This window comes from Macrobrachium rosenbergii, chromosome 58, assembly GCF_040412425.1.
Source record: "Macrobrachium rosenbergii isolate ZJJX-2024 chromosome 58, ASM4041242v1, whole genome shotgun sequence".
Classification (NCBI taxonomy): Eukaryota; Metazoa; Arthropoda; class Malacostraca; order Decapoda; family Palaemonidae; genus Macrobrachium; species Macrobrachium rosenbergii.
In genome coordinates, this window is record NC_089798.1 from 14,630,389 (window position 1) to 14,643,936 (window position 13,548).

Below are 13,548 nucleotides of genomic sequence, written 5' to 3' on the forward strand. Positions count from 1 at the left end.
ATTGATATAAATAGATAAGATTAGGAATGCAGGCAAAACAAATATCCTGATAGTGTATTTTCATTTGAAGCGGCAAAAGAAGACAAAACCAGAAAAGATGAACCATAAACAAAAAAAAAAATGCTTGTTTTGCCTTAATTTGCTGGAAGATATCCTCATCTTCTTAAACATGCGTCTGTTCATTTAAGAACAATACAACAATGAAAATGTAGGCTACTATCAAGAAAGACAATACCTAAAGGGTGTGTATATAAAATTCTCCTTGTGACAACGTATTGAGTCAAAGCACTGAAAAAGAATTGAACAACATAAGAAATGTGTGAGATATGCACACAGTGGTATATTTGTACATGTTAACAATCATGCTATCAACTGGGAAGGGGCAAAAATTGTACTTCTAATAATGCACTGAGGAACATCAGCTCTTTATAAAAGAAAGTTACAACCATAATATGAATATCAGAAATGTATAAACTTGATCCTTTAATATCAAAAAGAAATTTGTAAATTGTTTAAACTTTAAGGTAGGCAGAAGATGTATGGAAAAATTATCAATTTGTAAACACAGTACGAGGGTGTAATGCTAAGAAAACTTCTCCATGACACCTGTCAAAATATCAATGTCCCCTGAGAGTCTAATTTTTAGCCAAATGACTACGACACCGGCCTGAATTGGAGTTAACGGTATGTATGTTCGTCATATTCTTGTAGTATATATTCTCACACTATCATCCTTCGTCAATGGCTTGGTATAAAGTCGAAACTGGTCAGACCTATATTCTGATTTTTCACCTGTGGTATGTGTGATACATATATATATATATATATATATATATATATATATATATATATATATACTGTATATATGTATGTATATATGTATATGGAATAAATCCATAACTCTTCATGTTGTATAGTCAAAACCAATATTTTGCTTGTTATTGAAAAGTTTATCCTGAGAAAAAAAATGTAAATTGGATCAGACAATATGATTACTGTTATAGCTCTGCTAAGATATTGGTCGCCGCTATCCTAATTAATACAATGACTTGGGATTCTAATAAAACAGTATCCCAAGACAGACGAGTGGAGTTGAGAGCTCTGAATCCCCTGGAAGGGTGAAAACGCCCCTAAACAGTAGATGGTCCTCTCTTCTGTGTCCACTAACTACCACATACGTTGGTGCAAATCCATTTACTGATGACTCGTTGCATTATGATTAAGTAGTAATTACTTCTTGGAACAAGACTAAAGGTGATGGAGGAGTCTGTAAGAACTATATGGTATAATGTTACTTAATATGCAGTGAAGGTGTAAAGTGGGATTTTGGTTGAGATAATTACAAGTGAGAGAATTGTTGACAAGGGAAGAACAGCCCGGGCTCTGACGAGGAAGAGTGTGTATGTGTTTGTTATGAGAGTTACTGGAGAGTATAATGAAAATGCAGCAGGTGGCAAACATGGACCTAGAAAAAGTTTTTGGCATAACTGATATAGATGCCCCGTGGACAGAGTTGAGATGCATGGTACAGAAGATAATCTGTTAAAATCAAAAAATTTTTATGATGGCGACGAGTGTACCAGAATATGTAGATGGAGTAGTCTGATGTAAAACTGGGTCCGAGGCCATGTTGAGCTGTTTCCACGGCCGCTTAATATCTTTGCAGATGGCTTGATGCAAAAATTCTGAGAAGGAACATTAGCTGCAGATGAGAAGTTGTGGGATAAGAAAACGGGTCATGAACAGACTGGGAAATGACTCATATTTGCAGATGATACAAAGCTGACTAAGGGTACTGAAAACAAACCTTTGAAACTAGTGAAAGAAATGATAGCATTCACTTTAGGAGAAGGTTCAGAATGAATATGACCATGAGTCAAATTGTTAGGGTAAATGGCAAGAAGATGGAGTAATGAATGTTAATAGAAAAGGTATTTTAGAGTAAATGTAGGATAATGAAAAATGGCAGGAAGAGAGAAGAGGTGTAGCACCCAGTAGGTGAAGTCAGAAAGGTGTAATGGGATGCTAAAGAATTAGGGGAGATGACGAATGCTTTTGGAAGTAAAGGTGGAATGTTTGAAAAGATTGTTGAGCCAAATTTCCTGTACGGAAGTGAAGTGTTGATTCTGAATGAAAATGAAAAGGAAAGGATAATCCTGTTGAGGTGAATTGGTTACATAAAATATATAGGATAAAATGAAATGGAAACAGTTAGCGTGGATGACAGTTATGAATTAGTATCAGTGTGTCTTAGGTACGTGTGATCATGTGGAAAGATAGAGGACAAAAGGTTGGTGAAAAGAAAGTATAATTCCCAAGTGGTAGGAAGAAGAAGACCTGAAAGTACTGAACAGATGGAACTAAAGAGGCATTGTTATGGAAGGGCCTTGTGTGCAGGAAGAATAAGTGTTTGCACGCTAGGGGCTTAACAACTGTAAAAGTACAGTCAGTATCTCCCACTTCTATTTGGTAATTAACTACAGTGACACTGAACTCCGGCTATATCATTGTGCTTGTAAAGTTTGAAAACCTTTAGATTCAACTTTGACGAACTACTGCACAGGGGTTCATCCATAATTCAGCAGATAAAGTGTGCAATGGTCACCGCCACATTCACTATCAAAGTGATGAACTGTAAACGAATCATCTGTGGAGAAAATTTCCACATGAGCCACTCTTGAGCTTCCTGAATATTAAGGCCCTTCATTTCCTGCGCCACCCACATGTCACCTATCAAGCTCTTCCTCTCCTTCTCTTTCGTAATATTTCATAATTCATACCTTTTTACCAGCCTACCATTCTCCATTGTTTTCATATGAACAAAGCATCTCGAAACTCGATCCATCATTATATGCTTCTCTCCTTCCTTGTCTCTTGTCGACACTTGCCTTGCTGGAAACCATTGTGGTTCTGGAAACCATTGTGTTTCCAGCAACCCAGGCCCTTTCCAACCACATTTCCATAAGTCCCTTTTTGACTCATGCACTCCAGAAACACCACAGATTCCAATAACATAATCTCTTTCTATACCGCCTACCTTTGTCATTAAATAACCTGACTTAACTACCCATTCCATATTTTCTAAAACCTCCCGAGCTCAGATTCAGAATCTCAAAGATATTCGCTTTCACTCAAATTCTTTTCCTTTCCTGGACCCAGTATACTCATTATTACAAATTTTCCTCCGGCCACATTTAATCTGACCAACAAAATCATCAAACTAGCATAACAGTGCCCTTTCACCCACCTCCTGACCTTTCCAGACACTACAGCTCAGCTACTTTATACTATTACTGGAGTTTCCCCGGTCACAGTTACGCTTTGGCCTTCCCATTTTGTACACCTAACTCTTTATCAATCCCCGGTCGTATATATGTATATATATATATAAATAAATAAATAATATAATATATATATATATATATATATATATATATATATATATATATATATATATATATATATATATATTAATATTAATTTATATATACTGTATATGTACACAGTATATATAATATAATTATATATGTATATATATATATATATATATAATTATATATATATATATATAATATACTGTATATGTGTGTGTGTATGTATTCAAAAACTTTTATTACTAATCAAGACATTAGTCCTCTCGTTGTGAGTTATACTCCTTTTTAGAGTTATAATAGAACAGAATTGTTATAGTGAGTATTTTCCAGCGGTCAATTTTACGTGAATTAAGAAATTTGTTATCTTAACACAGAATAACAGACTTACGTAAATGGCAATTCTTGACAAATTCTTATTTAGTCTATTTGCTTTTTAAAAGGGAAATTTAAGTGTATCTATTTTGATTATGTAAAAGTGCATAAAATTCAGCGGCTTAGAAATAACTTTTTCCTATTGGCGAGACCCATTGCTAATTGTCTTCAAGAAACTCTATGGTCTCAGTCAAGAGAAGATTTGGGGAGATGAAACTGTATCAGAGAGAATTAGTTTCAGCGGTATACTCTCTTAGCATAGTTTCATTTGACTTTCTGGCTTTGAGTCAATGCACAAAACCAGGACGCAAAACGTTCATTTTATGTACAATCAAGAGAGTTGTACCCATACTGACACGTTTAAACAACACAGAAATATAACTGCATGAACACGGAACGCTAAATTCACTGTAAGATGCACGACAGTACTCTGAATGACATTAACGGTGAAACCTTAAATTAGATGCACGACAGCGCCCTCCACTGTAAGTTAGAGAAAAATGCTGAAAGTTTATTGCTCTCTGGAGAAAAGGTGACAGACCTTGGAAGAGAAGAAATGAGTTAATAGGCTTAAAAGAACCGAGAGGGGAGAAGCACAATCAATAAGGTAGGCTTTTTCGCTTTCCAAGGTAGAGATGGTGGCCACACACACATATATATATATAGTTGTGCGTGTGTGCGCGTGGATATGATTTTAGGAAAATAACCAAATTAAGGAAACAGGGTTTACCCATAATAGTGACAATGTCCGCAAAACAGGAATGATTTCAGGTACGAAATCAGATGATGAATAATTAGAAAAAATTTAGGTTTTTTACTAATCATTCTAATAATGTGAATGTTGCTTTTAACATCGAGTAATACTAGCAGTTATTCTTTTAAAACGAACATTTTGATATTGCCCCCTAAATATATGTTCATGAAGCCTGAAAATAACAAAAATTACAATAGTTCTCTATTACCAAATACACAGCAGCTGAAACGCTAATAATAAGATATACTGAGAGCCCTAGAAGTAAGAAATACCATTAGATCCTAATATGTGGTACTAATCCATGACCAAAGATGTGAAGAAGGTACAGGCAAATATCAGCTTCAAAACTTATGTTGGCTACAGACATGTTACTAAAACAAAGGAAAATCGCGAAGGCGAAACAGGCTTTAATTACATAAATGCAGAGGACAGTCACGTTATACGTCCCGAAGTCACCAGAAGCAAGGAAGTCGTCATTGAGTAAGCAAGTTCCGATATAATGTTATGTCATCGTTGATTGAGGGAGAAATGCAACATAAAAAAAGACATATAAGATATAAATCAACCCTCTAATAAAACAGTAATTTTTTTTTATTGCGGCTCCCACTATAATGAAAACTAGATTCAAAAGAGGGAGATATTTACGTATATTGAAATTCAATTGAAGGTAATGCATAGACTATTCAGTGACCGCAATGAGGGGTAACTGATCTACAAAAACTTTGCAACTTACATTCGTAGGTAAAGAATAGTCTTGGCGTCCACCATCTTGAATCACTGAAGTTATTTATTAAAACCAATTTTTCAACTGATGAACGTTTTATAACTTAAACGGCAGCGGTATTCACTTGTTTAAAAACGGTCTGGGCCATTCTTCCAAGAAAGATTATGTCATCCACAGATAAGTATATCACTTTAGCCAAACGTTTTCTTTCCAGATCCTCTTCTTGATTTCATGTTTTCTACTTAACCATGCTTAAAGTTATTAGAACTTATAATTTCCATGGGAAGATTCCTTCTTGAGTGTTCATTAGGATCTGATCACAAGACTCCAAATGGCTTGGTACGATGACTCACTGAACGTAGAAGTGACGAGAGAGAGAGAGGACAGAGTCCATACACCGAGCAGATAGAATGATGACGTACTTTTCAGAGGGGGGGAAAAAAGTTGATAAACACGTTGATTTCGTTTAGGAGAAAACAGACAGCACTTGGATGACGGGAAGATAATATATTAAAGAAAAGAAACTAGTGACGCCGGCAAGAACGAGATCCACTGAAAACAATAACGGGAGTGACAGACAGCCCGTGCTCGTCATTACACCGGAGTAAGGCTTCTTCGTAGCTTCGATCAGTCATCCCTGTCGGGCCAGAGACTTTATTGCCAACTGCATGTGCAAAGAAACCACAAAGCTTCTCTTATTAACACTCGCGACATCAGATTTCTCTCATGATTCATTCACACTTTGAGATAATTTTTCTCCATTTTCTCTAAAGTTAAATATTTCCAGAATGCAAATACAAGAAAGCTTTCATGCCGTTCGCTGTTTGAGCCTCGTTGTCACTCATTGCCATTCACTCTTAACTCCTAAGGACATTCTCAAGCAGCAGTGATGATCCCGAGAGCTTATGTGCCTGCAACGTATGGCACTCTAATTCATCGCATGAAAAAAGTGAACCTAAACGAATCAAACGAATTCATTTGAATATTTTACAACCCCTCTATTTCTTAGACTTCATCCGTGGGCCATGTGACAAATATTTTCAGTGGTTTAATTTTTAATTACAATCTGCACATGAATATGTAGCGTTTAACATAAAACTCGGTCTTAGATTGTCTGTTAGTTTGGTGAAATGCTGCTCACAAGGCTATATATACATCCTTTATCTCTGTAACCAGTGTGCCTTAATTTGATTCGAAGGGGTACTTGTTATTTTATTCGTTCCTCTTTTCTAGTTCTATTACTCCTTTTCACCGGCTGTTATCTCTGCCTCTCTCTCTTCTTGTTGTTTATCGTGTGGAAAACATAGCTGTATTAAAAAGAATATTTTCATGAATTTAGAGCTTTGGTTTTAACACAGAGCCTCTACCTACTGAGTAGCTACATAAATCTCGGCTAACTGTGGATAACTGTGGTTCTGTGGCAGCCTTTGGTCTTCTTTCACCAGTGAGGTGTGTAATGGACTGCTGTGGGCTCCCCACAGGTTCAACAAAGCAAGAATGGGTCTGGAAAGACCAGCAGGAATCGAGACAGCAACCGGGAAAGGGGTTCAGCAAAACCAGCAAAATCACCTTAATACTAGTTTAGTATACATGAGTCAGGCTTGGAGCAAAAAGTAATCACATTAAAAAAATCAATGAAACAACCAAAAAACGAGTCAGTTAAATGACATCGCTGTAGCAAAATCAATCGAGGTTACTTCAAACACACCATCAAAGTAAATTAGCAAACAGTAAACATTTAAATTGAAGTTAACAACACTTTAGCTACATCAAAAACAAAACATCAGACAGCATAAACAATAAATGCACAAACAGCACCAAACAAAATAAGTATTGGTATAACAAGCTTCATAAATAACACATCAAATAATTAAGCAGTATAAATAACACCAAATCACTAATATAAAATAAGAATAATTGCATTTTGACATGTCAACCTCATGCAGTACAAAAAAACCACAGACAATCTACACAGATGTCAAGACCCCATCAAACGCCGAAGAGGATGAACACCATTGAACACTGCCATACGATCATCGAAAACCGCCCCATGCCGACCAACAGGAACATCTCTAAAAAAATACAGATGTTCGACAGAGTCAAGGCAACAGCAAGACTGCTGTCAAACAGGAACAACACTGCTCAACTGATGGACAAGGTTCAGCCATCCACATCATCCTCGAACGGCAGAGGGCCACAGGTAGCGAATACCTGCAGTTCCAAAATACTCGAAGCTGCTATGCTGTCGAGAACTAGACTTGCTGCCATCCCAACTTCCCAGGCCTGACTAAAGCTAACGTAACGAAAATATAAGTGGCAGACATCGCACCACCGAGTAAGGAACGCACCCTCAACAAGGGAACAATCGGAGAGCGATTGTTCCAAACAAAAAACATGCACTAAACCTCACACCTCCTCACCAGAAGAACAACCTCTGCTGACGGCGGTATCAGCAGAGGTTGGACAGCGGAGGAGGACCTTGACCAAGTTCCCAAGGAGATGGCATCGGCATGGAAGTGTGCGATGGTGGCTCCTGAAGATTTTGTTCCCGAAGAGGAGTGGACGTGTTCGATAGTCGCCCTCCTGGTTCTTAGAGTCTCTCTCTCTCTCTCTCCTTGTGTCTCAAGAGTGGATCTTTTGCGATTCCTGTGGTCATTAATATATGACGAGCTTATGGTTGTCATTAATATATGACGGTTATGGTTGTCAATAATACATGAGCTTATGATTATGGTTATTAATATGACGAGGTTATTTCTGTAATTGTGAACAAATCTTTTATGGTTCTTAGTCATTAATATGACTGTGATGTCGAGCAAGGTATTGTTATTGTTATGTGTTGGAGTGAGTATGACTCCAGGTTATTTATGCTTTGTTTGTTATTGTTGATGAAGCAAATGCGGCTCCTGTTATTATCATTATTATTGAGCAATGTTATGTTTGTCTTTTATTATTGACTGTTTTGCTGTTGCTGTGAATTTTTGTTATTTAAAGGGTATCGAGCCATTTTTGTTGTGCTTTTTAAAGTTATTTGTTATTATTTTTGATGTTTTACTGTGCTGTCTGAAGTCTGGTCTCATATGTACATTTTTGTATTATAGTAATGGTAATAAACTGGTTTTTAGCTAATTTGAGTATTTTCTTCGGCACCCTTCTCCTGGAGATTGTCACAGTCCTTCAGACCCTTCCTAGTCCCCAATACTTAAGATCTTATTTTTAAAGACCCTGACAGAAATAGGGGTACGTTATAGATGTTAGAAGATTGATAACGCAGTCGTCTATGCAGAACTATGGTGGTATAACCTACATACTAGGTTTGAAGGCTGTAAGGCCCAATAAAATAAAACTACATCAAACAAGTATTGTCTGGGGGAGAAGTGACTTAGTTATAGCTGTCCCGTCCTATATTTTCAATTTATTTTACTTGATGCAGTATAAAGATGTAAAATGTCTTTAATATAAATAAGACTAAAATATCGATAATATAGGATGTGTGAGAAGGTAAGAAAGGCATTCCTTAAATGACCTGAATTCAAATAATGCCTCTTACTAAGTGTTCTCTATGAAGTAAGGATTTCGTAAATTTTCGTATACCATAACAGATATACAGTATAACAATATCACTATAAATCTGTGACAGTCTGAAAGTTACAGTAGTACACCAGCTCAGATAAAAAAAAATATACGTTCGTATGTGTTTAAGATATGTCACTGAAATGGGAAATTAGAATACAGTTCTGTAAGAGAGCTAGTTCAACATCTTACTGCCCTGCCTTCTTACATGCTTTTAGTTAATTTGACGTCTGTGTCTGTCTGTCTGTCTGTGTGAGTCAAAACTTGTAACTCAATTTTCGACCCGTTTCCTTCATCCGATGGACTTGACATTTTGCATGGTTACTCAATCCCGGTGACAATACAACCTTACATGATCAGTAGGTCAGCAGTGACCTCTAGTGACCCTACAATGACCTCTCCCAGTATCTCAGGATTTGTATGAAAATCTTCGGATTTTTCATACCTTTTTTGACTAGGTAGAATAAGTTAATAACTCTACGGATTTTTCGAACCTTCTTTGGCTCGACAAGATATCACGTTCAATTTCGTTAGCTACAATCATAAATCGGTTACAATTTCTGTCAAACCTAAAGAGTATAAAGTAAAAAAAATCTAAAAAAAATTGGTTTAAAAACAATTTTATTAAAATACACAAAAAGGAAAAAATAACTTTTTGAGACACACCAGGATTTTCTTACAATTAATCATGTCCACAAAAATAAAAGCGTGGGTGCCAAACATGGAAGGAAATGCTACAAGGAAAAAGAAAGGTCTTTTCTTGTAGCATTTCCTTCCATGTTTGGCGCCCACTCTTTTATTTTTGTAGACATGATTAATTGTAAGAAAATCCTGGTGTGTCTCAAAAAAATGCTTGTTGTACTTTTTAGTGCATTTTAATAAAAGCGTGTTTAAATGTTATTTTTATTTTTTTTTATATACAGTAAGGTTGTTATCAATTGCCAGTGGGAGTTAGTCACAGTTTCTACTTAATTGAGCCACCAGGTCATTTGTACAGTCCAAAAGGTTGGGTTAGATTCAGAATGTTCGATACAGCCTGTGCTCACTCAACTCTGTTCAACTGCCAGCCGGGTTGGGGTTAAGGCTGGCCCAATTCTAGATGCTAGACGATTCGCGGATAATAACCAGCTGATGTTAACCATGAAACGCAAATTTCTTTTTCATACAGTACATTCATGTTTCTCGAAGGCACAGTTCTCACTTTTTTCACATTTATCGAATTCTATTAACGGCTTTACAGGCGGTTTCGTCTTTTCACTTTTGTTGTCAGACTAATTGGTGTTTTAATATAATGCATGCAATGAAGCTTATTTTCATATGCTTAAATATGCAACATTGACTTGATTTTAGTTTAGCAATTTATGAAAATAATGTCCTGTAATTTAGTTTTGAAAAATAAGGCCACTGCGCAGGGTTCATTTTATAACGTACTCAATCAGTTTTTATTATGTAGGTACATATACTTTACAGTAACAATGCCGCCGACTAAGGAGGCACCAGAATGAGTAAAATACCATCCTGGGGTCTTATGAACTTACATTCTTTTCGGTAACTTCTTAAAATCCCATTCAGTCTCCTGCAACATGACATTTTAGATCTTTCTAACTCTTTTTTTTAATAATTTTTCTTATATCGTAGCATTTTACAGATCATAATTAATTTAATGAGATTTTTTACTCTTGTATCATTAATTTCTCATTAAATTAGTTTTTTTTTTTTTTTTTACCTGATAGACATAACCTTGAAGTAGGCCTACCAATCAGAGGCGTAACTAGGGTTACTGGCGCCCATGGGATAAATCTTAAGGATTCTGGATCTGTACCACAATGATTCAGTTGACAATATGAAGAACAAGCTATCATTATTTACTGCCAGAAGGTACATTGAGTTTACTAGTACAAGTTAACATTATTTATTACTACATAAGGTATAATCATGGAGTTTAGAGATACAAATGTTTTACCAACACTATTCTGCACACACACACACACACACAAACAAACAAACAAAGAAATAAGGATGTATTTGAAAAAAAAAGACACTCAAAAAGCAATACATAATCCTGAAGTTCTGAACTGAAAAACTGTGGAAATTAGCATTGATAAAGTCAGTTTTAGATCATATTGTTAAATGCACTCAAGCTTCACAGTGATGCAAACTCGTTAGTTAAAGTCATGGAGTTTAGTGATACGAACAATATTGAGGGAGATACAAATATTTTACCAACACTGTTCTGCACAAAAATAGATAAATGAAATAACGATTTATTATTTGTAAAAAAAAAAAATAAATAAAAAAGCAATACATGATCCTAAAGTTCTGAACTAAAAAAATTGTGTAAATTAGCATTGATAAAAACAGCTTCAGAGAGAATCTTTAAATGCACTCAAGCTTTACAGTGTTGCAAACTTGTTAGTTAGAGTAATGATTTGACTGGTCATTCTCTAATAGCCCTTGCCAATCAAAGAACTTTCATTAAAACTTAATAAAAAAATGAAAACTAATTTGTCAGCTTCTGAAACTGCTAGATTTAACATTTAAAATGCATTATTGATTGTAAAAAGATTAGAAAAAATAGAAGTTGATGGCAATTATATTTGGACTCTGCCAGACTTTGCTGAAGCAAAATTATCAATAACATCATCAACGTTAACGAGTTCTATCTCTTCACGCGCAATACTAAGAAATGCTAGGGCGTTAAGTCTATCCGGTCTCATGGAGGCTCTGAGATAGGCCTAAGCCATAATCAATTTCAGTTTACTGAACGAACGTTCACAGCTTGCAATTGAAACTGCTACTGTGAGCATAAGTTGGATTGCTACTCTTAGGTTGGGGAAAACGTTTTCATCACCATATTGTATAATGAATTGGATGAGCTTCTCTGGAGTGGAAATCTGAACATCCGTTCTACTTGCCAAGAGCATTCTGCAGTCTAAGATTTCCTTATAAATTTAATTACCATCCAAATCACTACTGTAGAATTCGGCAACATGTAAACAGTTTTCCTTCATTCCCTCGTCATCCAGTAATCCTAAACTTTTACCTTTTTTAAGAATTTGTTCTACATCTAGCAGAAACCCAAACTTGTTGTCTAGATCTTCAAGTCCTGTGCTACGTTGTTTCATTTCAGTATGCAGTCTATCTATTGTAGTACCTTTCATTAGACGCATGACCTCTTGTTTTGCACTGAGGCGTACATCACTAGCTGTGTCTCCTGGCATCCTTTTCTTTATTTTGGTCCTCAGCTCTACCATAACATCATAATTCTCACATAGTTCAAATGCTGCACTGAGCGACTCATTAAAGATTGCTTCTTTGTTTTCATTGAAATGCATTTCAAGTACCTTTAAGTCATTGGCAGCATTGTGGGAGTTTATTTGATGGTCTTGAAGTCTCTTTTGAATACGGTCTATTTTTGATAATATAAGATTTCAAAAGAAAAGTAATGCAAGGAAAGGAAAGGTAAGAACCCGGTGCAACAGCTGACTGGCTTCACTTCTTGTATCTACATTTTCTTTCAGATCAGTAGACATTTCTTCCAGTAGAATAACCAAGTCATCAAAGTTGTGACAAATGGGTTTAACTGGCTCTTCTCTTGCACTCCATCGGGTTTCAGGTTCAGGTTTTAGTATGATTGGCAAGGCTATCCTCAGCTTGTCCCATCGTATTGTTGAGCGTGAGAAGAAATTGCACAGTGCATCTAATGTGCCAAAAAAGGTTACTGTATCTGATTCTTCACTGGCTGCATGAAAACCAGCTAGATTAAGTGAGTGATTGTCACAGTTGACAAATACAGCTTTGCTGTTCTTTTCAATGGTTCTCTGCTGCACACCAGATTTGTTCCCTGCCATGACTGCAGAGTTGTCGTAACACTGTGACCGACAGTGTTTTAGTGGCATATTGTCCTTTTCTAACTGATTACATATTACTTCAACTATGCTTGCTGCATCTTTTTTTTTTTTTTTTTTTTTTTTTTTTTTTTTTACTTCAATGAAACCAAGAAATGTCTCTTTTACAGTTACCGTTTTTGTCTCAAAGTTTATATCAACATATCTCACGGTTTCAGACATCTGCTCTCTATGGGCACTGTCGGGAGTTAAATAAAATAAAAGCCCATAGTACTTTGTTCGATGGATATCATCAAGTAATTTGTTCCTTGCAGTTGATGCTAAGAGTTGTATAAATTCATTCTGTATTAAAGGAGGCAATTATGACACAGATTCAGCTTTATATTTTACATAATCCAAGTGATTCCTCATTATTGGGTCGAATTCAGCAATTAGTTTCACCAGGCCAAGGAAATTACCAATATTTCTGTTGTCAACGTCACGTATGCTCTCATTATGTTCCCGAAAAGCTAAGTTATGATTACCTAAGCCGCATAAATTGTTCCCCAGGTCGGCGCAGGGCACGTGTCCCCCTTGCTCCCCCCTAGTAACGCCTCTGCTACCAATCTGTTGGTGAAAGTGAGTGACGGTGATACAAGAAGTATAGTTAACCTTATAACACATAAAGAAAACGATCTTCAAGATAGAAAACGTAAATCATCCTATTTTATGGGTGTCTAAAGGAATTGTCAAAAATCCATATCGTCATCGCCTCCAGCGTCGCGTGACACGAAGGGTCTCTGCGAAATCCACAACTCATGTTTTACTGTGTTTTATCTTCAGTAAACCTCCACTCATGGTAATTTTTCGAAAGACTCCAGCCAGCCATTTTTTACATGAAAAACCATTTTGGGATTTTCATGC

At 36.2% G+C, this 13,548-nt stretch overlaps 2 protein-coding genes across 2 annotated transcripts in view; both read right to left on the reverse strand.

Moving 5' to 3' along the window:
* The window catches only part of LOC136837265 (protein scarlet-like), a 48,166-nt gene extending 42,775 nt beyond the window's left edge, over positions 1 to 5,391 (reverse strand). Inside the window, exon 1 of the mRNA XM_067102004.1 lies at positions 5,234 to 5,391. Within this exon, the coding sequence (XP_066958105.1) occupies positions 5,234 to 5,268 (35 nt within the window). The 5' untranslated portion in view covers positions 5,269 to 5,391. The remainder of the gene's footprint in view (positions 1 to 5,233) is intronic.
* A 6,357-nt stretch (positions 5,392 to 11,748) lies between these two features.
* Positions 11,749 to 12,696, reverse strand: LOC136837267 (uncharacterized). The gene is made up of 2 exons (XM_067102005.1): positions 12,294 to 12,696; positions 11,749 to 12,206 (listed from the first exon to the last, which is right to left on the reverse strand). The coding sequence occupies exons 1-2, from the start codon at positions 12,694 to 12,696 to the stop codon at positions 11,749 to 11,751; spliced, it is 861 nt and encodes a 286-aa protein (XP_066958106.1).
* Positions 12,697 to 13,548: the final 852 nt, after the last annotated feature.